General features: G+C 44.3%; 3 protein-coding genes across 4 annotated transcripts in view; 1 reads left to right on the top strand and 2 right to left on the bottom strand.

Moving 5' to 3' along the window:
• The window catches only part of LOC142775770 (uncharacterized), a 30,080-nt gene extending 10,989 nt beyond the window's left edge, over nt 1-19,091 (bottom strand). Inside the window, exons 1-3 of the mRNA XM_075877782.1 lie at nt 18,936-19,091; nt 15,821-15,921; nt 5,016-5,127 (exon numbers count right to left, since the gene is read on the bottom strand). Of these exons, the coding sequence (XP_075733897.1) occupies nt 5,016-5,127; nt 15,821-15,921; nt 18,936-18,972 (250 nt within the window). The 5' untranslated portion in view covers nt 18,973-19,091. The remainder of the gene's footprint in view (nt 1-5,015; nt 5,128-15,820; nt 15,922-18,935) is intronic.
• Nucleotides 10,527-24,344, top strand: part of LOC142775771 (uncharacterized) — an 82,023-nt gene continuing 68,205 nt past the window's right edge. The window contains exons 1-3 of one of the 2 annotated variants that reach the window (XM_075877783.1): nt 10,527-10,667; nt 14,515-14,586; nt 22,478-22,595. In XM_075877783.1, the coding sequence (XP_075733898.1) occupies nt 14,534-14,586; nt 22,478-22,595 (171 nt within the window). In that variant the 5' untranslated portion in view covers nt 10,527-10,667; nt 14,515-14,533. Of the gene's footprint in view, nt 10,668-14,514; nt 14,587-21,767; nt 21,886-22,477; nt 22,734-24,344 lie in introns of those variants that run through there. The other variant, XR_012886998.1, reaches the window with a different exon arrangement.
• Nucleotides 10,854-11,929, bottom strand: LOC119176504 (NEDD8-conjugating enzyme UBE2F). The gene has a single exon (XM_037427819.2). It carries the CDS (start codon nt 11,626-11,628, stop codon nt 11,056-11,058), a length of 573 nt encoding a protein of 190 aa, XP_037283716.1. The 5' UTR covers nt 11,629-11,929; the 3' UTR covers nt 10,854-11,055.

Genomic DNA, 24,344 nt, shown 5'->3' with positions numbered 1-24,344 from the left:
GCATGTCAGGACACGTTAAAGAACACCAGGTGGTCTGAATCTCCGGAGCCCTGCACTAAGGCGCCCCTAATAACCATATCGTGGTTTTGGAACATAAACCACCAGATATTATAATTAACCACGAGAAGCGAGAAGCATACGCCTCCTGTGGCTCTAATGATCTGTTGTTTCGCATGTTGCGCCACATGCGAAGGAGTCTCAAGGAACTGTCTCAAACGCACGGCCCTCGAAACACTGTACCTGCGGCCATTTTTTAAATTTTTGTTTTCATTTCATTACTTTAGGAATGCTCCCTTCCAATGAGAAAGCATTATACGAGGGGTAGGTTACAGTAGCCGAGGAAGTTTGCTTAGGAAATGTTGGAATTGAAATTGTGTTTCGAAAATGAAGCAACATGTCCACCCGTCATCTCACCATGGGCACGACAAAACCTTCCAACTATAACAGCAATGAAAATGTACCTACTGCTCCATCCGCTCTACCAGTGTAAGATGACTAATTGTTCCGGACAGACACTGCACGACGTGCTTGTTTGCGCTACTTAAGTTTCATTAGATATCACTGAAAATTGCGAAGTTACCATACTAAAATGTAGTTCGATTTCAACACTAATTATTTTCCGGAATTGCTTTAAATGTAATTAAACTGCGTTACAAGTTGCAACTGGGCGTAAGTTATGGCGTAAGACTACATTACTATTGCTTTTGAAAAGTAATGAGATGGCTTTGAAATTACTAAAACAAAGGTTCATTATTGTCAGGAGTTTAGAATTCCGAGCCCTTCCAGCAATTTCTTTTGGAAGGATTTGAGTTCGAATGCTGCGCGTCTTTTCTGTAGGTCTGCCTCGTTCTCAGGTTTGAGGCTTGGCACTCAAATGAACTTGCACTTGTTATTTTTTTTTCTTTATTTTGGAGAATCCCTTAAGCCATAAGGCAAGTGGGTGCGTCGCATTTTAGTCAAAAGTAATCGAAAAAGTAATGATCAATTTTCTTGAAATTACTCGCTTAAAATAACTAATTGCATTACTAGATTGTCGGCCTATTAAAGTATTACATTACATTGCTCACTACAGCAAAGCTTAATTTAATTTTTGCTATATCATTGCTGTAAATCCATTGCTGCCATGTCGACTTTACTCGTCTGTCGGGAAATGGGATGTTTTATCTTGCATTTGACCTAGGATTTACGTTAGCAGAACAAAAGTACTATCTCCGATCTCGCATCACAAGAAAATAATATGTTTTAGAGGTAAAGTATGGTCCCATTGTAACTTCACATTCGCTGCTCATGTTGCGAGAAGTTCAACTCTAGCATTATTTTTTAACATGATCGGTTACAGCTATAAGCAACATTGAATTTCGAAGTTGTCCCACGTGATATTTTCCTCCCTTCATTCGTCGTAAGCTGGCAAAGCTTTCATTAATGTCACTTTCCTCTTGAACAAAACAGTGTGACCCCACGGGGCCTAGCCCCGCCGCGGTGGTCTAGTGGCTAAGGTACTCGGCTGCCGACCCGCAGGTCCGGGATCGAATCCCGGCTGCGGCGGCTGCATTTCCGATGGAGGCGGAAATGTTGTAGGCCCGTGTACTCAGATTTGGGTGCACGTTAAAGAACCCCAGGTGGTCTAAATTTCCGGAGCCCTCCGCTACGGCGTCTCTCATAATCATATGGTGGTTTTGGGACGTTAAACCCCACAAATCAAATAATCAAATCACGGGGCCTACATGTCCAGTATGTGGACCAAACTCACAGGACGAACTCATGAAGCCCCGCCGCTTCTTTTGAGATGTGTCGTTAGAATGTCCACTGGTAGATAAATAAATTTACTATGACTATTATTATTGATCCCAAGCATTCGCGACGTCATCACCAACCAGCATCAAAGCCGGATCCCTCCTTTGCTGTCTGGTCAGAAAAATAGGTTTTTTGTTTGTTCGTTTTTTACCATTTTTATGTGATGTTGACTGAACTCGGACGGTGACCTTCCCAGGGCGTGGCACACTGGGCCCAGGCCCTCCTCCCCTTCCCCTCGAAATTTTTAATCGCATATACATACATAGGGGAAAATGCCCATTTACCCACCACCGGGCCCCCACTTAAAATGAAGAAAATGCCCCTCTAAAATACTTTGCCCACGCCCTTGCCCCAACTGCGCTGATTTCGGAAGAAGCTTCAGAAGTCCACGTGAATGTCATTTTCAACACTTCCTTCGAGAATAGGTGGCGGTATGTATGTCAGCGCATAACATATAACTGTGATCGCAGAATGAATGTATGTACATCTATCTCTGCTAGGCATAGACGTGGAGCTGAAGATATCCAGGTGATGCGCGAGGAGACGACATACGCTGCATCTCGAAAAGTACTGAGATAAGCTCGCTTGCGGCCGTCGTGTGTCTTAGCGGAATGGCAATGTTTACATTACGGGCGCTGTCTCGCCGCACTCCGTGTTTCGCTGCAACAGCGGATGCCGCTGCGCTTATTGCAGTAACGCGCTATAAGCGAGTGACGACACCACGAGCGAGTTGACTGCCACGGATCACTCGGTCCGTGGCGTGCGGCCCGAAAGGCCGCTCAACCCGCCGCCGCCGATCGATTGCGGCGGCGCGCCGTCGCCGGTTCCAGACGTCATTCCCTTCCCCCAACTCAACTGCCTCCGCACACAGCCTGACTCATCGCAGCACTAGGGCTTTTCCTGCCGACACGCCTGCCTTGGGCCGCGTCGCCATGTTCGGGGCGCGGTGCGCTGCCACCACGATTGCGGCGCTACTTCAATAACAAATGCCCGTTAACCGCCTCGTTGACACGACACGCAGTCTCTCACGCCGACCCTTCCCACGTAGGAACTCTGTGAAAGGAAAGTTAAAATTCCAGCTATTATGTGGAAGGTCTGCAGGGCTTGGGAGGCGATCGCGTCAAGGAGGATAGCGATCGAGGGACCCTCCCATCTAAGCTGACCTCGAGCTTAAGAGCTCGAGAACACCGTCTCGGAATATCAAAAGCTTATTTCATTCATTCGTTCTGCATAGAGAGGTTTGTTATGGGACGTTTTACGGAGGCAAAGAAGAAGAGTGCGTGCGTGCGTTTTTGAGAGAGAAAAAAGAGGGTGAGTGAGTGTGAAATATGATGTGTTTGTAAAGGAGGAAGATTGAGCGCGTCTCGATACAGTAGAAAAGCGATTTTTGTTTAAACAAAAGGAATACAATAGGAGAGAGCAGTTTTCCTCTCAGTCGAAGTCGCTGTTACCGTCACTGATGTAACGGGAAATAGATGACAGGTGACGATGCAGCAGTGACGTGCGCTGTGGGGAGATGACGTGCGTGTGGGCGCGGCGACGTGTCGGCGGACTTGACAATTCTGTCAGAAGCTAATTAGCTGAAATTAAACGTACTACTCTAAAGCAACGAAATATAACTTGACGTATTTTGAATTACGAGCTTCCTCTGTGCAAAAAGGAAAAGATTTTTAATGTTTTTTTTAAAGAATTGGTGCGACACTTAGTAAAACGGGTTTTTGTATTATACATGTATGCATCTGATGCTATGGGCTGGTCACGAATCTGTTGGCGCCAACGAGGGCGCTGTCGCCCGAGCCAATGGGTCCGCCGCAACAAGGAGATGCATGACCCTGTGGAGTAGTCTGTATACTACAGTAAAACACACTCCTTCAAAACTATTGTCGCTCAGGTAAGCAAGCGATACCCCCCGCATCCCCCCATTACACAAAAAGGACGAGGCTGCCACCTGGAGGCAGTTTCAGAACATTTTTCTGCATCAACTTCTTTTATGGTGCATACAGCCGCTGGAGTAAATCTAAGAGGATTAGGCTGTCCAGCCCCCGCTTTGCACAAGTCGTGCCCGCATCAAATGTCAGAGGCTTTTGATGACCAGCTTACTAGGCTTAGGTTATCGAACTTTCTAGAAGGAAAGCTGGGTCTTCTCAGTGAAAGATTATTAAAGAAACTCAAACAGGCCGGTAATGACAGGGCGGGCATCGATAAAGGTTTGCCTTTCAGGTGCATTCCATGTCTTCATGCAAACAGATTCGGTGTTAATGCGGTATTTTCGTCCAGGAATAAGTTGGGCCGAGTTTGCGCAGTGGTGGACAGGAAAGTTGAAGGCAAAGGAAAAAAAAAGTGGTGTGATTGTGATGTCAATCCCCGGGAAATGTTTGTTGAATGTGGAATGGGCACGGTGTATCTTATCCCCGTGTTATGTGGTAAGTGCTATATTGGGCAAACTGGAAGATGTTTGAATAACTGACTAATGGATCACAGGGCATCGCTGAAGGCAGACCCTTCATCGAATGTACCTACATTCCAGGGGTTGCAAGTGTTACCCTTTACTTCGCGAAACAAGGGTGTTGCCCCGACAGAAAGATAGGACAGCGAGAGAAGATGCGGGGGCTTTTTATATACACAAGTATGGCGACACGTGCGTTGCGAGGCCTTCGGTGACTTTTCACCAACTATAGAGATAGATTATCTCACTGTCAACGTCTAATCTTTCACGTCATATATTTTTTTGCTAGGTATATATGCGTAACCTTCAAAAAAACTTTCAGTTGCTAGCAGCGCTTGTGTGTGTGCCTTCTCTGTTTCTTGTCGATTTTTCGCGCTATATTGTAGTTATGGTTCACGCATAGTTAAGGGAGTGATCACGAGAGCACCGAGACGTAAGCGGCTAGGCAGATCGATAGAGTCCAGTTGAATAAACTTTATTGGTCCAATGATCGATAGATACAACGCTGATAGACGCCAAACGTGCTGTAGCAGTACGCAAAGAAATGCTTCGCATTTAATAAGCAATCATCTACTGCTATTTATTTATGCCGTGTAATCGTAGCAAGCCATTTCCAGAGAAGTGTTAACCCGATTGCTCGTGTATGATTGCACTAATACTCAGTGCCAAGAGAATGCTGAAGACAAATAAAACCTATATAGGATACAAAATGTCCGCGATGCTAAGATGTTTTCCCCTTGTGATTTTGTAGACATATGCCATTGAATATACCTACCTAGCATTCTACATGGGTATGTAGTCACACACCCAACGTCTTTCCATACCCCTTCCGTGGTGTGGCGGGCTCGACAAGCAGGCAAGTTCGTAGAGGCCCTGGACCCCTTCCGCTGGCGCAAGTCAGAAAAGAGCACATAGTTAACATTCGTAAACAACACGATAGACAGTCCCGAATTCGTTTGTCAGTGACTTTCGTTCATGACGTGTACAATTGAAGTTAAGTGTTAGCAAAGACCAAGATCTGATCGTGAGGTAGGGACACCGGAATAATTAATTTTGGGCACCGTCTGGGGTTTGCACAGTTTGTCCTCAACGTTTCGCTTCTATAGCTCCCATATGAGATAGCATGGAGGCAGTATTTCAAGTTCGCATTCCAAATAGTTTCCAGTTTAATTTTGCGGAGAATAATTATGAGTGCAACACAGAGGCGTCTTGAGCACAAGTTTGGGCGTTGACTCGTGAAAATCATTCCACGGGTGAAGCAGCGCTCAGTGCGCTTGGAACGTGAAAATAACAAAGTCGCATTGGAGGAGCTACAACCACAAAAACAATATGCACCAAAGAATTAGGACAGGACGGGCTCCTGAACGGTTTCTCGTGAACCCCCTTTAAAACAAAACACGAAGAGATTTATACATTTATATATGCGTACACGCCAGCCACGCACAACGAGACCCGCGCTCACGTGATCGCGCTCTTTCACTCGCCGTCACTGGATATCGCTGTGCATGGTGTCGTGAGCACCATGTCCCACTGCCGCTTATACAGAGTTCTATTGTTTAGACTGGACAAGGCGCGCACACCGACGCGGAGACTTGAGGTGAAAAAACAAACAAACAAACGCATGCAGTGTCCGTGTCTGTGTGTTAGGCGTGCGCAGGATTCCCCTTCAGAAGGGGGGGCTAAGATTATTTGCAGCGACAACCCTCCCTAATACGTCCATTTATGGGACAGACCTCCCCCCGCCCCCTTCATGCCCCCTTTCTTACGGGGCCAGCCGAACCCCTTGCCCCATTTGTGCGCCTTAACAATTCCAAACATGAATCAGTCGCAACGAGCCTAATTCGCCGTTGTGCTACCACTGTCTATTGTTGCTGTTGGAAGAAAAAGGAAATGTACATTTCAGTGGGAGAGGGGGCGAATACTCGCGCTGGCTGCGCACTCGCTGCATGCCTGTTTGGCATGCGAGATGTGACGTCGAATCACATTACCGCATGCCTTCGTCGCGCGGCGCAAGGCCCGACGCTTTCCCGAACTGAGCTCAACATACGGGTTGACGTCATGTTCACCAGGCGACGGTATCGCGACACGCCAAGTTTATGTTTTGCGAACCGCTCTGGCTTCCAAGTTTCGATCCACAGCGCAGCGACAGACCGCGTTTGCATGCGCGCCTCATCGATCGCATTGTAGCTGTTGAGAAAAACTATAATAATAATAATAATAATAATAATAATAATAATAATAATAATAATAATAATAATAATAATAATAATAATAATAGCTTCACCATCAGCGTTTTTCTGATTTTGCTATAGCTTAAGATCATGCAGCATATTAGAGGATTGTCCGTGACAAATGACCTTTTATGTCATTGGAACAGATTACGCAAATCGGCGGATCGACAATAATTAGTTAATCGTAATAAATAGCCGGCATTTATTAATTACGAATTTACCGTGCAAGAACAACATCCTTCCTCCCTGCTGTACAGTATTTCAACTTTCAGCGTGTATTTTTTCCCATAAATAAGCGTGAATTAAGAAATTAACTTTCATAAGACTACCTCCATGCTTGCTTCAATTCGTGAAATATTAAAGGGACATAAAGAGCAAAGCGATTTTGCGACCTTCGAATCACGCGTTCGATGCTCTACCAACTTAGCTACCACAACGGCTATCCCTCCCAGCCACTTTATTGGGTATATATGTGAATTTAAACGTGGGAGTGTCACTCAGCGCCACCAGTAGCCATGTCGGCGAGTGTGACACACTCTTTATTAGCCTTTTTGGCGTCACGTAGCACGTGAACTTATTACGAGCTGGCAGCTGACCAATAGTCCCTCAACCTAACGGCACCAAGTCCGCCAGTACGAGACCCTCGTTAATGAAAATAAGGAAATAAGTGTATATTTATAGGGCTCGTTTTTCCATGTTTACCAGGCAAGGAAAGCGCATACTTTACCAGAGAGAGAGAAAAAAAAGCAAAGGCAGGGAGGTTAACAAGGTTGAACTCGGTTACAGAAGGAATACACACGCAAACTTCGTTATAAGACGCTTTTAAGGGATAAGGAGTAGCCGGCGCCCAGTCGGTGCGCCAACATCTCCTTATACATCACATCAATAAAAAAAAAAAAAACAGGGCAGAACGCTTGTGCTCTGGGTTCCTTCAGTGCGTCTTCGTAAAGGGTGTGCTGTTCTTGCTTTGTTTCGCATAGAACAGCTTTCACAAACCCCCACAAAATAATCCTATAGGGGCATATAAATCCAGGTGATCTGAGAGCCAGGAAATTGGGAAATCATTTAGGATACGCCGAAATCCTGCGTCCACGACTATCGAACGCAGCAGTGTGCTTTAAACTAAAGTGTACCTTTTTTTCCCTTCTTTCTACCTCTGTTTTTATCCCTTAATCCCCTTCCCCAAACCTATAGGATAGCAAACCGGACGCGCCCCGCCACGGTGGTCTAATGGCTAAGGTACTCGGCTGCTGACCGGCAGGTCGCGGGATCGCATCCCGGCTGCATTTTCGATGGAGGCGGAAATGCTTGAGATCCATGTGCTTAGATTTAGGCGCACGTTAAAGAACCCCAGGTGGTCGAAATTTCCGGAGCCTTCCACTGCGGCGTCTCTCATAATCATATTGTGGTTTTGGGACGTTAAACCCCACATATCACGGCCCATTCACAAGATTGATGGTAAGTACAAGCATGCGACTATATGCGCATGCCCTAGCGGTCTGATGGTGACTGAGCTCGAGCAATATATAAATAAAGGGGGGGGGGGGAAGAATATAAGTATGAGGTCAAATCTAGCTACGCCGTAAAATATCAAAGAAATCACAGAACGCTTTGTTCTTGTTTGGCCGTCCGTTATATTTCATGTATGCCTTACATGCGCTTGGACAGGACCATATTTCTATCGAAGTGATCACACGTGTCACCAAGCCACGAGTACCGGCGCGAAGTTTGCAGCAAGGAGCATAGCGTGTCACCTTCCGCTCTCTGAATATTTATAGCAAGGAAACAAAGCGGCTGCATTTCCGATGGAGGCGGAAATGCTGTAGGACTGTGAGCTCAGATTTGGGTGCACGTTAAAGAACCCCAGGTGGTCGAAATTTCCCGGAGCCCTCCACTACGGCGTCTCTCATAATTATATGGTGGTTTTGGGGACGTTAAGCCCCACAAATCAATCAAGAAAACGAAGCATCAAAATATGAAATACACGTGCATGTATGTTGCGCTCTTCATTTAATTACTTTATCTGTACGGCGCTGCAACATGATCAAGCAAGAAAATGGGTAGTTGGCCCTCTTCAGGGATTTGTTGCCCCACCGAATAATTGTGATGTATCTCGCACAGATTTTTTTAATTTTATTTATTTCACCGAAATACCAGGTGCTGCCCACCCGGTATTTCTAGGTACTTCCCAGTCGCGATCGGCGTGCACGATGAGATTGTGCCGCAGCATTATTGAATTGCGCAAGCAACACTGTTGATGATTTCTATTTGCTTTTTTCCATGGCTACCATAGCTTTTTTCCCGCATTACCTTTGCTTACAAGATGTGCTTCCAATCAACGTTACTATATCGAAATATTTTCGCCCTGGATGGTCTGAACTTCACAATTTCTCGACTGCCGCTGGCCTCCACGCACTGTAAGAAGTCTCCAACAGGGGATGTCGCGACATCTAGAGACGAAAGAACGAAACGGGCTCAGATGTTGTCTGACGGGCTAGTGAACCACGCGGGAACGGTCGGAACCACGGACGGAATCTCCGTTCGGAACGGTGAAGAGCGCCGACGAACGTATCGCCGCGCCAGTAGGAGTCATGCACGGACTTCAAGATCCTCAACCATCATTTTCAGTCTTCAAGTGTCATTGTCATGTGCCGACTGCGTCGCGCACTCTCATTTTATCCCAGCATTTCTGGAGCGTGGCATCGCACACGCGAATTTTACGGAATACATGTGAGAGCACGCGTACTGAGGGCAACTGCCAAGTTAAAACGGTCGAGATAAGTCACAAGCACAAACTGAATCCCTCCCCGATAATAATAAATACCGGGTTTCACCCCATACAACCGCATCTGCATTTGTGTACACTTGCCAACTTATGATCACTATTAAGGCTGAGAAAACTCTGAATTTCCCGGCAATTTGTGACTTTTCAGTCAAACTGCACAGTGCTTCTTAGCGCGTTTTGTAAGGGGACAGAATTATAAATTCGGGGCTGCCCGGTGAAACGGCGGGAATATGCTTTTTCTTTTTTGTGTTTGTCTCGTGGTCTCCTAACTTTTGACGCCGTCTCTACCTTGCATAATGTTGTGTGCTCGTGGTGCAATGTGGACCTTGTTTGTAGAGCGTGCGCTTTATCGGTAGTTCAGCATTTCGTTTTGTACGCTTCGACGCCTCTGCGCCCTCTTTACATATCCATTAATTGAGTAATTAGTTAATGCCATGTCTAGGTTCCCAATAACTGAAAACGCACGCACGACCATACATAAAGTATGGTTGACCCCCCTTCGCCGCATTATGTATCTCGCTACGCCTCTGGTAATGACCTGACGCAAAGAGGTTATACACACAAATATTGTCAATACACTATACTGCTTGAATGTACCACGGGTACGATGAAAGTATATACATCCAGTACGAAATATTTTCTGAAATACTGCACCCGAACTTTCTCGCGAGGCTGCTCATTTTGACGGAACACTCGATCACGATTAGTGGTGGTGAAAGTTCTGCCAGAGAACATCTGGTTATGCTAATCATTGCTACGCTGTTACTGTACTGTAACGACCTGATTTGTGGGGTTTAACGTCCCAAAACCACCATATGATTATGAGAGACGCCGTAGTGGAGGACTCCGGAAATTTTGACCACCTGGGGTTCTTTAACGTGCGCCCAAATCTGAGCACACGGGCCTACAACATTTCCGCCTCCATCGGAAATGCAGCCACCGCAGCCGGGAATCGAACCCGCGACCTGCGGTACTGTAACGACCATGCTGGCCTGCAGTATTCTTATATATATATATATATATATATATATATATATATATATATATATACACACACATAGGTATGGGATATGGCACAACGGGAGCGTTGTCAACAAGGATGGATAAATATATATATTTATCCTTGTTGACAACGCTCCTCTTGTGCCATATCCCATACCTTCACGAAGACTAACTGGCCCATTGAATTATTACTCCCACTATATATATATATATATATATATATATATATATATATATATATATATATATATATACGGCGCGCCTGGTACACACGTTTTGTCTTGGTCCCTTCCAGCTGTGTCCGTGTGATATGCGCAATGATATTTCATGATGCACAACCAACTCGCTTGTCAAAGAAATGGTCACCTTTCGCCGTACGAGTCTTCGCCCGCTGAAAACGTAACCACAGGTATGCTTTCTGACTATCTGTCATACGGGAAAGCACCAGCTGCCGATCATCGTTGAGCGCCTGCCTACATGCTGCTTCAATAATCTTACGCTCTTTCTGGCCATGCGCAATTCAAAGTATACATTATGTTCAAACTGTCGGGTTTGAGAAACGCAATACTCTCCACCGTATTCGGTCACCCTTGAATTCGCAGACAATCGAAAGATAGCTTTATTTACGAGGTCGCGCTAGCATAGAATTCGTTTGTACTTTGTAGAGAAGCACACGAAACTGATAGATGGAAAGGATTCATATACGCACAGCACAAGGTCAACAGATAATGGCAACATAAATCGGGCGGAGCCCGGCGCCGCTGACGGCAGCGGCGCCAGGCTCCTCTACGCGCGCTTTACCGCTTCGCGTAGTTAAGCACATATTCGCGCACTTTGGCTTTAAAGCCCTCTTTGTCTCTTTGGTAATGCTCAGCAGCCTCATTGTCCAGAGGATCATCGAAGTTGAGCAAGTCCGTGAAAAGCGCGTTGAGACCCCAGACGATTTCCTTGAGCGTCCGCGTCGGCGCCCAACCCATGCCGTCGATGGAGCTTTCGCGTAGAAGGCTCAAACACACATTCCCTTCCTCGTTAATATTCGGGTGCCAGAGGCGAGTGATGCATTTCACCTTCGGAGGCACCATGTTGTAGTCGTCGGGAACTTCCACTAGAAACACGAAGCGGCCACCTTGCCAGTAGCCCTCTTCCGGTGTGATGATAAGCTCGAAGCGATGCAGAACGTCCGGGTCATCAAACTTGAGCGCACACGTATTGGGAAGGTTGGCCTCCATCTCTTGTACTTCTCGCACGAGCAACTTGTCCCGAACCGAAGCCCGGCGCACAGCTCCGGCGCTCTCGGGCACCAAGCTTTGCACAGCTTCGGTGTTGTTGTTCTGCGAGCTCTGCTTCAACTTTTTCGACAAGGTAATCATAATGCTTGTCAGCTCCTTGCCACTCTCCTCACGCACAGTCCCTTCGGGTCACGAGATCATGCCTTCCGCGAACATACCGCATGCGGAAAAAAATCGCAAATGAACATTGGTACCGCGAAAGGTGACTCGATCAACACGGCATCACCTATGGCATCATCCCGCCCCTCCTGCTGACGGCAAGCGGACGCACACTGCTGCCTGTAGCGGCGCCTGTCGTCGATCGCAGTCATATTAACCACAAACTGTTTTGCACTGTACTCCGACAATTAACATACCAACGCGCGGAATTAACTGGGAACCTGGCAAAACTCGCCTGATATTAGCCTCATACCACATTTTCTTTAAGCCCCGTCGTTAGCCAATCATGCCACCGCCGCTGCTTGCCCTTTTCACTCCCGCGAGATTTAAATTCGTTCCGACTCATTTCAATTCTACTTCGTCGCTGCAAAACGAGAGGAGCGAGAACTACAATATGCAGATGCAGAGAATGCAGAAATCTCGCATTTAGTTTGAACTCCTTTACTGCTAGAGCCTCTACTACTTCTCACACGAAACACTTTCGATCGCGATGGAACGCTGTCAGGGAACACCTACTTGGGAAAATGAATTTTTCGGTTTGGTCGCGATCCTCGCTGCTGCGGGTTAAGCTCGATCAAGATCAGTTACTGCCACTCGGACGAAAAATGCCGGGCCTACACTGTAGGCGCTGCACAGTCACATCGAAAGCTAGAAGAGCGGCCTTTCAGAGCCTTTTCAAAACACTCATAGGGCAACTGCTGCAAACACACTTGCTTGGTACCCACTAGGGATTAATAATAAACTTTTGGATAGGAGGCCGGCATTCGCTGAGCTATTTTTCGTCATTCTTCCGAGAAGCGTGGTATCCGCTAAACACTTGCTGGGAATTTCATGCCAATTGTCCATGCAGTGGCTGACGACGATGAGGAATTATGGCTGAAGTGGGTATGCGCGCCACAGTTAATAGGGAAACAAGAACAAGCTTTTGTAATGGGTTAAAGCATTGGACGGCCCACTCGTCACGCTAATCACACTGTGCGATGACTGGTTGTTCTTTCGGTGTTGCAAAACGCGTTATAAGTCGTATTAATCCGATTGCTTTCCCGACATCAAGCCTGGCTAATGTAAGTTTGACAACAAGTCACAAGCACCGGCGTAACTCAGTGGTAGAATATTGGGCTGGCACCCAGCGGCCCAGGTTCAAGCCCCACTGTGTCATTGGAGCAAGGTTTTTTTTTTTCTTCTAATTTAGCGCGATGTGGCGGCGGCGGACAATGTGCGACTGCGCGTGACCCGTGTTGTGATCTCATAACAGTTTTCGCTTAAAACGATCGCGATCAGACCCGATCGACATGAAGACGGCCGCAATTCAGTTCCAATCCGGAAAAGGCTCTGATCGAGATCCAAAGTGCCCGTGTGACGCAGGGTATGACACGAGCACTATTCTACTTTAGAGTTTTGTGTGGTGCTTTTCAAAGCCGTGTCCACCAACTGCATGCATAAGAACACACAAGAGGGCAGAAGATGCATTCTGAACTAGTTTTCTTCACAAGGCTCGTCTGTCATATCCTCCTCACTGATGTGGCTATTGACACACACACACACACACACACACACACACACACACACACACACACACACCTATATATATATATATATATATATATATATATATATATATATATATATATATATATATATATATATATATATATATATATATATATATATATATATATATATATATATATATATATATATATATATATATATATATATATATATAACAGCGAAAGCTGTAATGAGATCACAACACCGGTCACACGCAGTTGCATGTTGTCCGCCGCCGCCAGTGTCCGTAACCACATTGTGCGAAATTTAGCAAAAAAGTAATGTACTAATTATACAGTGGGGCTCGAACCCGGGTCCATTGGGTGCCAGCCTAGTATTCCACCACTGAACTACGCCTATTCTAGGGGGCTTGCTGAAAAACTTGCCCTAGGCAGGCTTGATGTCGGGATAGGAATCTCGTTATTATGAGTAACAAAGCGTTTTAGAACAGCAAACAACAAGCAAGGCGTCACCCAATGCGAATAATGTAACGACGTGGGTCATCCAATGCTCCAACTCCTACAAAAGCTTGTTCTTTATAACCTAATGAATTTGGCGCATACCCACTTCAGGCATAATTCCTCATCATCATCAGCCACTGCATGAACAATTGGCGCAAAATTCCTCGCTATAGTTTAGCGGATACTAGGCTTCTCAGAAGAATGACGAAGGATAGCATAGCGAATGCCGGCCTACTATTCTAATTTTTTTATTATTAATGCCGAAGTGGGTACCCAGCAAGTGTGCTTGCAGGAGTTACCCAATGAGTGTTTAGAAAAAGCTCTGAAAGGTCACTCTTCTAGCTTTCGCTTTGACTGGGCTGCACGGTCCGTGCAGGCCTGGCGTTTTTCTTATTCTGTAGCCACTTATACTCCTTGGGAACAAAATGTAGAAACACGGTTTAGGAGTGACAAGCATTAAAATTTTTCAATTCTGGACATTTTTTTTTGGGAGCCTCTATTCTAGCGCAATTCTACATGAATGTTAGCTGAGCTTTAGATACATCTAATTGCTTATCAGGGTGACTTTCGTGAGAAATTCTCCTCAGTAAACCATAGACCTAAGCCTTAACTTTATTCTAGTACCACCCAAATCAAAGCCAGTCCTTTACAGTTGGTATGCACCACCACACTGAGGGAAAAAAACACAAGTTCAAAACATTCCTTTTGTACATGAGGTTATAAGGCTGATTACTTGCAGGTGTTCTTGTGAGTTCAAGATCTCTATTGTTTCCTTTTATTTCTTGCTTATTTTCAGAAAATATTTGTTACGAGGGATGAAAGTGGCCCTAAAGCCTGAGCATACTCCTAACACAACCGTTTCTCTAAGGTAAGCAGCAGCAACATGAAACACAAGCAAAAAAAAAAAAAAGAGGGGAACGTATCTAAGCCCTTTTCTGTATGTAATGTGTACTGGCAAACAACTTAAAACATGGTGTTTAATGGTCTTCCAGGTACAGTAAGCCAAAAGGCTGATTTTGTTAAGTAAGCATTACCTAATGTTTTTTAATTGAAGCATTTTTTTTTCTGCCACTGTGGGCACTCGACCAGCTCTTAACTGCTACCTTGCCCGGAAGGTTAGTAATAATATTATTTACTGTTGGGGTTTGGTTTCACATCTTAAAACCCCAATATGATTATGAGGAAGGCCATAGTGGAGAGTTAGAGAAATTTCTACCCCCTGTGGTTCTTTTATGTTCACCTAAATTCAAGTACACAGTCCTCTATCCTTTCACCTCCATCGAAATGTGGCCACCGTGGCTGAGATTCGATACCGTGACCATTGAATAAGCAGTCGGGCAACATAAACACCGCGGCGGGTTACGAAAGTTCAGAGATCTGCTCTGCCATATGATGGGGCCATGAAGAGTAACTACTCAAATTGTTGCAATTTGCCATGTAATGGTTGGCTAGTAGGTGCATGCACACTTCTTGTGCAAATGACATATTTTGCTGCAAAGTGCACTTTACTGGTTATTTTTCATCTCTAGCTCTAGTAAGCTTAAAATTTACCATCTTTTAAATTCTACCTTTTGCAAAGTGCAGGCAAACTAAAAGATCTGTGTTGGCAACGCCCAATTAGAGACTTCATCAGCTGTGTTTGGGAAAGCTATGTTTGAGAAAGACCACATCTGAATGCCTGGGTGGGTCTCCCGACCAAGGCCCACAGAGGTTGCAAGCACAGCAAGAGGACGTGCAGCTTGCAGTTTTGGACATTTTATGCATACCACGCCAACATGCAAATCCTCAGCCAACCTCCATGCAACAATTGGTCTATGACCTATGCTGTTAAAGACACGGGAAGCACTCCAGTCACTAAGCTAGCAGCAGCAACACTTAGCTTTAGATGCAAAAAGTACCTAGTTCCCAACTACTATACTGTTTCTATTTGCTCCCATTTAATACATGTGACTTGTGCCAAATTCTTTCAGCACATCTGATATGCTTACAACATCTGCTCAGTTCCTGCCTTCATAGACTAAACCAACAGAAGGGTGCAAGACTGAAAAATAAAGTAGTATGAGACCGACACTGAGTGTGGACACAAAAAATTGGTTTCATACTTGCAATCCCACATATGCAGTACCTTCTCTGAATGCAAAGTGATAGATAGTGATGGTTTCACTGTCCAGTTGTGATGCACTACAGAAGGGCTGGAGTGGTGCTGAAAGATAGAGTTCATGAAATAATGCGTTTATCTTGTGGTGATTCAGTTACGTATTAAAGCAATGACAATGAGAATGCTCTGCTAAAATGCTGCATAATATACATCACCATTTCCAAGTTGCGATATTCCCTTGGCCACTATCCCTTGTCAGCACTACTTTCATACTCAGCAAATCAAGATTAAATATTAGCCATTGCTGCTGTACTCCTCCTATCTCGCTTTTTAATAATGGAAGAATACAAAAATATATTTGAGTCATGAGTAATATCTTTCTTCCCCCTTTACTAGCACTGCCTCATAGGGGTACCAACAATAGCAAATTTGAGCTTGGGGAGATACAGGGCCATGTTGTATATCAACTTGTGCATAACAGTGCATCGGTGTAAATGTGTGTTCAGCCTCCCGGCTAGCATGATATGAGGTAACTCCAGTCTGCTACACCGAATTGACCTAAGTGTTGCATCCACTCGCCGCTACGCACACCTCATCCGCCATGCAGACAGCCCGAACTGTGAAGGTTGCCAAGTGTGCGAAATGACAGAGCATATATTTTGTGATTGCCTACTTAACGTGTCGCAAGGATAAACACTTGCTTCGACGCTGGCAAGAATAGGTGTGGCAACGTTAAGTGAAAGGGGCATTTTATCAGAAATGTGTCACCTTTCATCACTTCTTTTTTTTCCCGTCCCTCTTCCCCTGTTTAGAGTAGCAGGCTAGAGCGAACTAGCTCAGGCCGACCTATCTGCCATCTAATAAATCATGTCTCTCTCTAAGCCTCTTAATGGGAACATAAATGTTGCCCTGCAAGAAACAAAGTGTACCGCATTAATGAATGGCAGGTTTGTTGAACTTGTTCTCAGACAATATATAAAACTGTACACAGGCCTAAGTAAATCTCGTAGAAGAAGCAAAGGTGCTCATGACAAGGGAAAATATATAGATAGGGTGATGTTATAATCAGATGGGAAGAAACTCAATGGCTATGCAGCACACTGTCACAGCAAACAGAGCACTCGGTCACAAAAAAATCTTGTTGTAAGTCAGTGCCGCTGTCTGTCTCCTTCTTGTCCCTCGTTATTGGTGCTGTTTTTTATGTGAAAAAAATAGTGCCGTCTTAGTAAACATTCCCACTGAATAGTGAGGCCCACTGCAGTATGTTTATGCATGGGCACTAAGAGTTATCAAAGGAGCACCAAAAAACACATGCTTGTCATAGGCAGAAGACACCGTAGCTGAGCTCGTGTCCCACTGCCACTTTAAAAATTCAAGCATGTGCATACCTCGAGCAACCCTTCGAGCTGGGTGACAACCTAGCTGCCGCTGAATCTCACCACAAATGGAAAGAGAAGCATGGGAAAACATTTGCGATGGCTACAGTAAATACCACAATCACTGCAAACATGGCAGCAAGATTGCTGTTTATAGCAAGTTCATGTTTATTGTTGCCACTTCTTACTCAGTTTCTATTTCTGTAAATTTTAGACAGATAATGGAAAATGCAAGTAGAGTGATGATTTCATAAACGTCTTTTAAGAAACTAACTCAAGTAAGAGTAATAATGGAACTAATGTTTCGACACATAAAGCTGGCCATAAAAAGATATACTTATTATGAATCATATGCTTATCATATGATTCTGAGAAAGTGGCACTCTTACGGTGAACAATATTTCGACAAGATTTGCACGGGGGCCCTTGCTCAGTCATGGATACAAATTCAAGATGACGGCGGAGGATGCCGCTCAGAATAAAGAGTGCACACACATGCTTCTCATAAAGTGCTTTTTGAACATGCATGCATTCACTGTTTTTCATTGATCCCCTTTGAGCAAATCAAAATTGTGAATGAAACTTAAAATGGTGGAAAGGTACTTCAGGGTGCTAGTTTGGACTCTTCAAATAAGGGAGGGGGGGGGGGGGGGCTGCTTGCTCAACGTAGAGGCGCTTGCTTGAGACTTGATGGTACTTGAATCGTGGGTTAACATCACAAGGCAACAGCTGGGCTATGAGAGACACAGTAGAGGAGGGCTCCTTATTAATTTTGATGTGTTCTTTAACATGCAGCGAGTCCTTGCTAAAGGAACATTTTTATCGTAAGTGTATTATCGGTGTTGCATCGTCATGCAGAAGGTCCGAAACATAGCAGCACCCCTGCAATGGTAATATTAGTGAATGAAGCATATTTTTAAATATATTATCATCAAAACAAAAAATGCTTCTTCTGGCCTTTCATGATGGCAGCGATCTCGCAGGCGGCTATTTTGCCAAGACAATTAATTGCCAAGGTAATTGTGTTCATTGCTGTGGCATCGGCACTCCAGGAAGTGACTGAAAAACCCTCAATACAAGGCCATGAAACCAGAAAAACTAACATTTCTGATTTTCTGGTTTATATTTGGTTGTAATGTGTACGTTGAGGGCGGAGAGAGAAATTATCGAGACAGTTCATTCACCGCGCATGCTTACGATGTTCCAGGAAAATACCGAGTAAAATATTAAGACACCCATCAACTACGACTTATTGCGTTAAAGAATATGGTACTTAGTCAAAATTTTGCGGCAACGAAGGAAGGAAAGACAAGAGGGCAAAATGTTAACAAATGAGTAGCGCCCTGTCCCGTTAATTACATGCTTGCGTTCTGCACTTGAGCTGTGCCATTAATTAACTGCAAACTCACCCAAGCTTGCACCTTGTGCAAATTCTACCATTAGAAACTCGTAATATACAAAGTGCTTTTTTTCAGAATCGCACGCGTGTTTCTTATTTACACTTTTGCTTAATTCCGTTTGCTCGCGCAAAGCTTGTGATGAATGTTCAGCGCAAACGGCGCCTCATTGTTCGCTAAAATTCGCGGTCAATAACCGACGAAACTTCAAAATTGCACTCAGAAGATGCCACTGTTCTGATAAACGCAGTTTATTTCCTGTATTTTGGAACAATTTGTTGTATTTTTGATGCATTGTGAGCGCTTGGCGGCTGCTCGCGAGTGCGAGCAGCGACATCGAACTCACCGAGGCGCACGCAGGATGCACGTGTTCTTGTCCCCATTTTCCTTTTCTCTAGCTGTCGTTTCACTCCTCTCTTTCCCTTCCATAAAAGCGCTGGCGCTTAGCCCCAGCCGAAAGCATTGTTCGCAGCTGTTGCTGTTCATACCGGTTCTGGGAACCGTAGTGGAAGTTGAGCGAGTCGAGAGACGCGGGCGAAAAAGTGACATGTAAATTGAACGCGATGATAGCGCCGCTTGGATTCCGGCGGCAGTTGTACGAAACTAGAAAATTGCTATTTTACTGACAACTGAAAAAGTGTTTATTATCTTCTGCGCTCAAATAGTTTCTTCGAAGAAATAACTACTAAAAATACTGTTTGTATTATTCATAGCTGCGTATAAAACGAATTAGGTTTCAAAGCACCAGGGAGTTTTGATATAGCGGCTGGCCGTTAGCATAGCAGACGACACGGTCGTCGTCTGCTTCTGCGACATGGCTGTGCCCACCGGTTGGAGCTGCCCCCGTTCTCAATTTCTCTGCTTTACGTATAGTACATTGCAGTAAACTACTTATTAGAAGCTCACAAGTACCTTGCCTACTTACTTTAGTAAGTTGTGAAGCTGCGTACAGGCCGAGCGAAATGACAACGCTGATCCCACAAGCTTGGAGCAATAAATCGTTTCATGGCGAGTCAATCGATGTTTACATCAAATAAAGGCCACGCAAGAAACGTTTTAGCATAAACAGCAGTGAACAATATGCATGCATCAGCGTTAATGTGCAAACAAGGTACGTACTACGCATAGCCACAACGCAGATCCCCGGAACACAGAAGCTGTCCAGGCAAACATTTTTTTCAGACGCGAACGCTCGAGGTTAATCCAGAGCTTGCGCGACGATAACGGTCGTCGCGGCACATTTATAATTCGACGGTACATCTATAAATGCCGACGCACTTCACCGCTTGTCAGTTGATCGACGGCCGACGCGCTCTGATCGCTGCTATCAGAGCCCGTACACATGTTGCTGCAATCTGACCTTCATTTCCCTGGCCACAAGTTTGGCCGAATTAACAGTTTCATCGGAAAATCGAGTCTGCTCCCTTCGTCCACATCATGACTCTGTGACAATATGATGCCATGCCACTAAATCTCAACTTGAGAATGGTATGAAGTATATTAAACCTGGGTATATTCACAATGAGGCAATCAGAAAGATATAACACTGTAGAAGGCAACCTAGATTCCATGTCATTGTAAACCACATTTACAGCTAGCCGTCAGGCTGTAATGAGTTGGATAACACACGTGCAGCATGTTACATGCTTATGCTGTTAATCCAACAGCATTAATAAATCTCAGCAGCGTTATATGCTACACACATTTTTAAATTAATTATCATGTGGCTCTTGTGACGAAATGTCGAACAAATTTTATGAGCCGACTGGTGCTCGTTGCAACAAATAAATCGAATCGACTATAAGGGCGTTTTCTAAAGAGGCGATAAACTCGTTTTTGGCTGAACACACACGTTGTACATATTGTGCTCATGAACATAAGTCTGCAGACCACGGGATCGCATGGCCACAAAACACCTACATGTTACTATCTACATACTACCAGACCCCCGAAACTCACAAGTTCTAGCAACGGCAGTAGAGAGCGAAAAAATCGATCGCGGCGGTAACATGGGATAGACCAACGTGGACATCATTCGAGTACAGGGAAGCTAGCAGCAAGATAGAAATTGAGGAGCGTTGGGCTAGGAAAGTTTTCAGCTACTTGTATGCATAAAGAATGTCAATACTAAATGGAGGATTAGAACTAGAAAATTATCAAGCAAGTATTTCGATAACAGCAGAAAAGGAATTAGCATCGGTTAAGAAGAAGGTGAAGGAAACAGAGAGGGACATGTGGAAGATTGGAATGCTTACGAAATCGTCACTGGAGACCTACCAAACTTTCAAGCAGGAAGTTGCAAAAGAAATGATCTACGATAATTCTCAGAATAGTTCTCTGCTGTTCGAGACCAGAACGGGAGTATTGCGGAGCAAGACGTACTGAGCCATATACGAAGGCACAGACACGTTATGTAGACGAGCCATAGAGTAACATGCTAGAGTGACCTAGAATATCTCTGAACATAGAAGACCAGCGTTTCTTTTTTCACAGGTTCCATGAGAAAAGAAACGCTTGTGTCATAGTGCGTGTGGAGAGATGGAGGAAACGGCTGAACATTTGATAATGTTGTGTAAAGGGCTGCCAAGATAATGGCGCTGAATTTTTCAAAGAATTGGGGTTTAGGGACCGTGAAGGCAAAGTAGACTTTAAATGGGTAGAAATAACCAGGAGGCTAACTGATTGGTGGCTACAATCAAGGTGCAACTGAACTTCAATCCTTCAACAAGCGCACGATCCAGGTGGCCGTGAACACACAGTGATAGTACTTAACTTTATGACTAGGTAGCGTGAGCCGCCGCAAGATCTAAAGGGCACAGTCGGATACATCCATCTATCTAGTACCAATTTTTATTTCAGGATGTATCAAGAGAGCGTTAAAAGAGTAGATACCGCGTTGTTTTTTATAAAAATTGAGGAAAATATTTTTATATTACTTTTACTATTTATAAAGGAGGGGTAAATGTTTGAGATTATCCAGATGCTCGAAAAGCAACAGCTCATTGGCATTGATAGGGTTCTTGGTGGTTAATTTGTTCAAATTGTACTTTTTATTGATTGTCATTATGAAGCTCTGTTTTAATTACGCTTTGATATATAAACGCAAGCTTGTGTGTCAGACTTTATGTGCCTCTACGACGAAGCGAATGTGTCTAAAGCCTGCGAACCATGTCAGCTGCTGTGCTTCACCGACGTCTCGCTGCGCAGCCTCCAATGTGAAAATTGAATGCCGGCAAATCGCTTGGACACTGCCTACGAAAACGGAATAATCATGCACAATATTTGTGCGCTCGCCAGTGAGGAAAAATGGGCTGCTTCGCATCTAAACATGACCCCTTTCTTTTGCATGCGCTGGAGTTTGGGTCATTTCGTAAGGCTTTTCTACTTGCATAGCTAATGAGATGCACACCGTGTGAATGTTTGAGATTGTTTACTTCGTTGTCACGTTCGCTGAAAATATCTTTACTGCTAAACTTTGTAACACAGATCACATCATCACAGCATAAGTTTTGCCTGTTTCTGCTCAAAATGAGTCTTCTGCAATATATGCTTATAAATTCAACGCATGGTAGAGCCAAGTGAGCCTTTAGTATATATACAAGTTTGTACATTTTTCGTAAGTAACAATCAAGCTTATTACACTTGCATGATCCATATAGTCCATCCAGTTGGGCAATTACCCACCTTTGTCCTCTGAAGAATGTCACTAAGACAAATTAAATAATATGCCATCCACAAGACAAATTCACAAAAACGGCAATGTTATGTCCCCGCTACCTTTCTTATGTGCAGTGTTCACATATACATTCTTCTTAGTCATGCATCACAGATTCGTTCATGCTTCTACCAGAGTAACCAGGACTTTTTTCTCTTACAACCCAACTGCAGCCTCCAAGGAACTGCTCATATCAGTGCACGCTTGAATGCTTCATCGCTGAACGCAGCTCAAGTCAGTGGAGAATGTGTCATCACTGAAAGCAAGCTCACGGGCCAAAATTCTCGCAAGGTATGATTGAAGACACTTTATTTATTGAACCTATTTTCTTTTAACAATTTCTCTCTTACACTCCTCATGACTCTCTCTCTCTTCTTTTTCTTCTCGAAAAACTGGAGAAAAGAGAGACCATTGATTTCCAAGCTACCCACATCCAGTTGTAAGAAGCTAAACAGTTGTCATAGTGACAACCCCATGTGCCACCAATATACAAGGTGGAGAAATGGAAGCCTTATACTGAAAAGCAGTGATAGTGTACGGTATGTTCAACCTGTACGAAATCGGGTGCAGAAATTGTTTCTTCCTTTATGAGCGACTCAGTTTACAGGAAATGTGAAGGCTTCAAATTTCTCGGACAGTGCATGTGATGGGGTGGACATACTGTACTTCATTCTGCGTGTCAAACTGCATAAAGTATCACATATAATTAGGTAGTAAATGGGCCTGTAGTAGTGCATATTTAGCAACACTTCTTTTTCACGCTGAGTATAGATTGCTGTGTATGTGATGACTGTTGCAAGGCGATGACAGGTACAGCTACAGTAGTGCTGAAACGAAGTTACTGATACCGCGTGCATGTTGGGAGTGACACTGTCAATGTTTTAAAAGAAGAAACTGCGCAAAAAATTATCCCTTCATCAAGCGAGACATGTCTTGCAGAAATAACAACTGCGAAGCTGAACCATGAGAGGGAAATAACTAGAAGAATAAGGATGGGCTGGATCACATTCGGCAAGCATTGTCAAATCATGAATGATAATCCACCACTATCCCTTAAGAAGAACATATATAACAGCTGCAGCTTGCCGGTAATTACTTACGCAGCAGAAACCTGATGGCTTACAAACAGGGTTCAGCTTAAATTGAGGACGACGCAGCGAGCGATAGAAAAAAAAAATTATAGGTGTAACCTTAAAAGACAAGAAGAGAGCAGAGTGGGTCAGGGAACAACCTGGGGTTAAGGATATCATAGCTAAACCTAAAAAGAAGAAATGAACATGGGTCGGGCAAGTAGCACGCAGGTAGGATAATTGCTGGTCACTAAGGGTAACTGACTGGATGCCCAGAGAAGGCAAATGCACGAAGGGGAGACAAAGTTACGTGGGCCGATGAGAGTAAAAAGTTTGCAGGTATAACATGGCCCCAGAAAGCACAAGACCAGGTTAATTGGTGGATCATGGGAGAGGCCTTTGCCCTGCGGTGGGTGTAATCAGGCTGATGATGATGATGATATGCCAAAAACAAGCACCGACATACACGCAAGCAGTGAGCCTTACAAGGAGGCAGACTGGTCTTAGACATTCTTTTGTTTATTTCTTCAGTGATCTTGATCGAACTGCACAGGATTATGCAGTTTTTTTTCTGCTGATTTCAAGTATTTAATTAGTTTTCCTGTAACTCATCCTGTTCCTGAGATAACTTAAGTTCACCCCTTATTGTTTAAGGCCACCATAGAAAGAAAAGTGCTGTATTAAAAGTGACATTTAGAATATGCCAACAAACACTAATGACTATAGATTGAAAGTATACTAGAGTTTTTTTGTTTTTAGGCCTTTCTTGGTTATTTTACAGCAAAATTAATCATCCATTTTCGAAAGCAGTTGGAATTATGTTATAATTTTGATGAGTAAATAGTAAATAAAAAAGCTTGTGCTCTAAATTTTGCTCCCATACTTCCATTCTACACACATAAAGGTTTTCATTGCTAAAAGAATTATTGTTGTATCTGCCCTTAGCTGCATAGATACTGAGGTCTCAAAA

This window comes from Rhipicephalus microplus, chromosome X (genome assembly GCF_043290135.1).
Source record: "Rhipicephalus microplus isolate Deutch F79 chromosome X, USDA_Rmic, whole genome shotgun sequence".
Lineage (NCBI taxonomy): Eukaryota > Metazoa > Arthropoda > Arachnida > Ixodida > Ixodidae > Rhipicephalus > Rhipicephalus microplus.
The sequence above is the reverse complement of the archived record's forward strand: the minus strand, read 5'-3'. Positions and strand labels throughout refer to the sequence as shown.

What these genes read in the sequence shown, in the direction of transcription:
- LOC119176504 (XM_037427819.2), bottom strand. Translation starts at nt 11,628, where the DNA reads ATGATTACCTTGTCGAAAAAGTTGAAGCAGAGCTCGCAGAACAACAAC.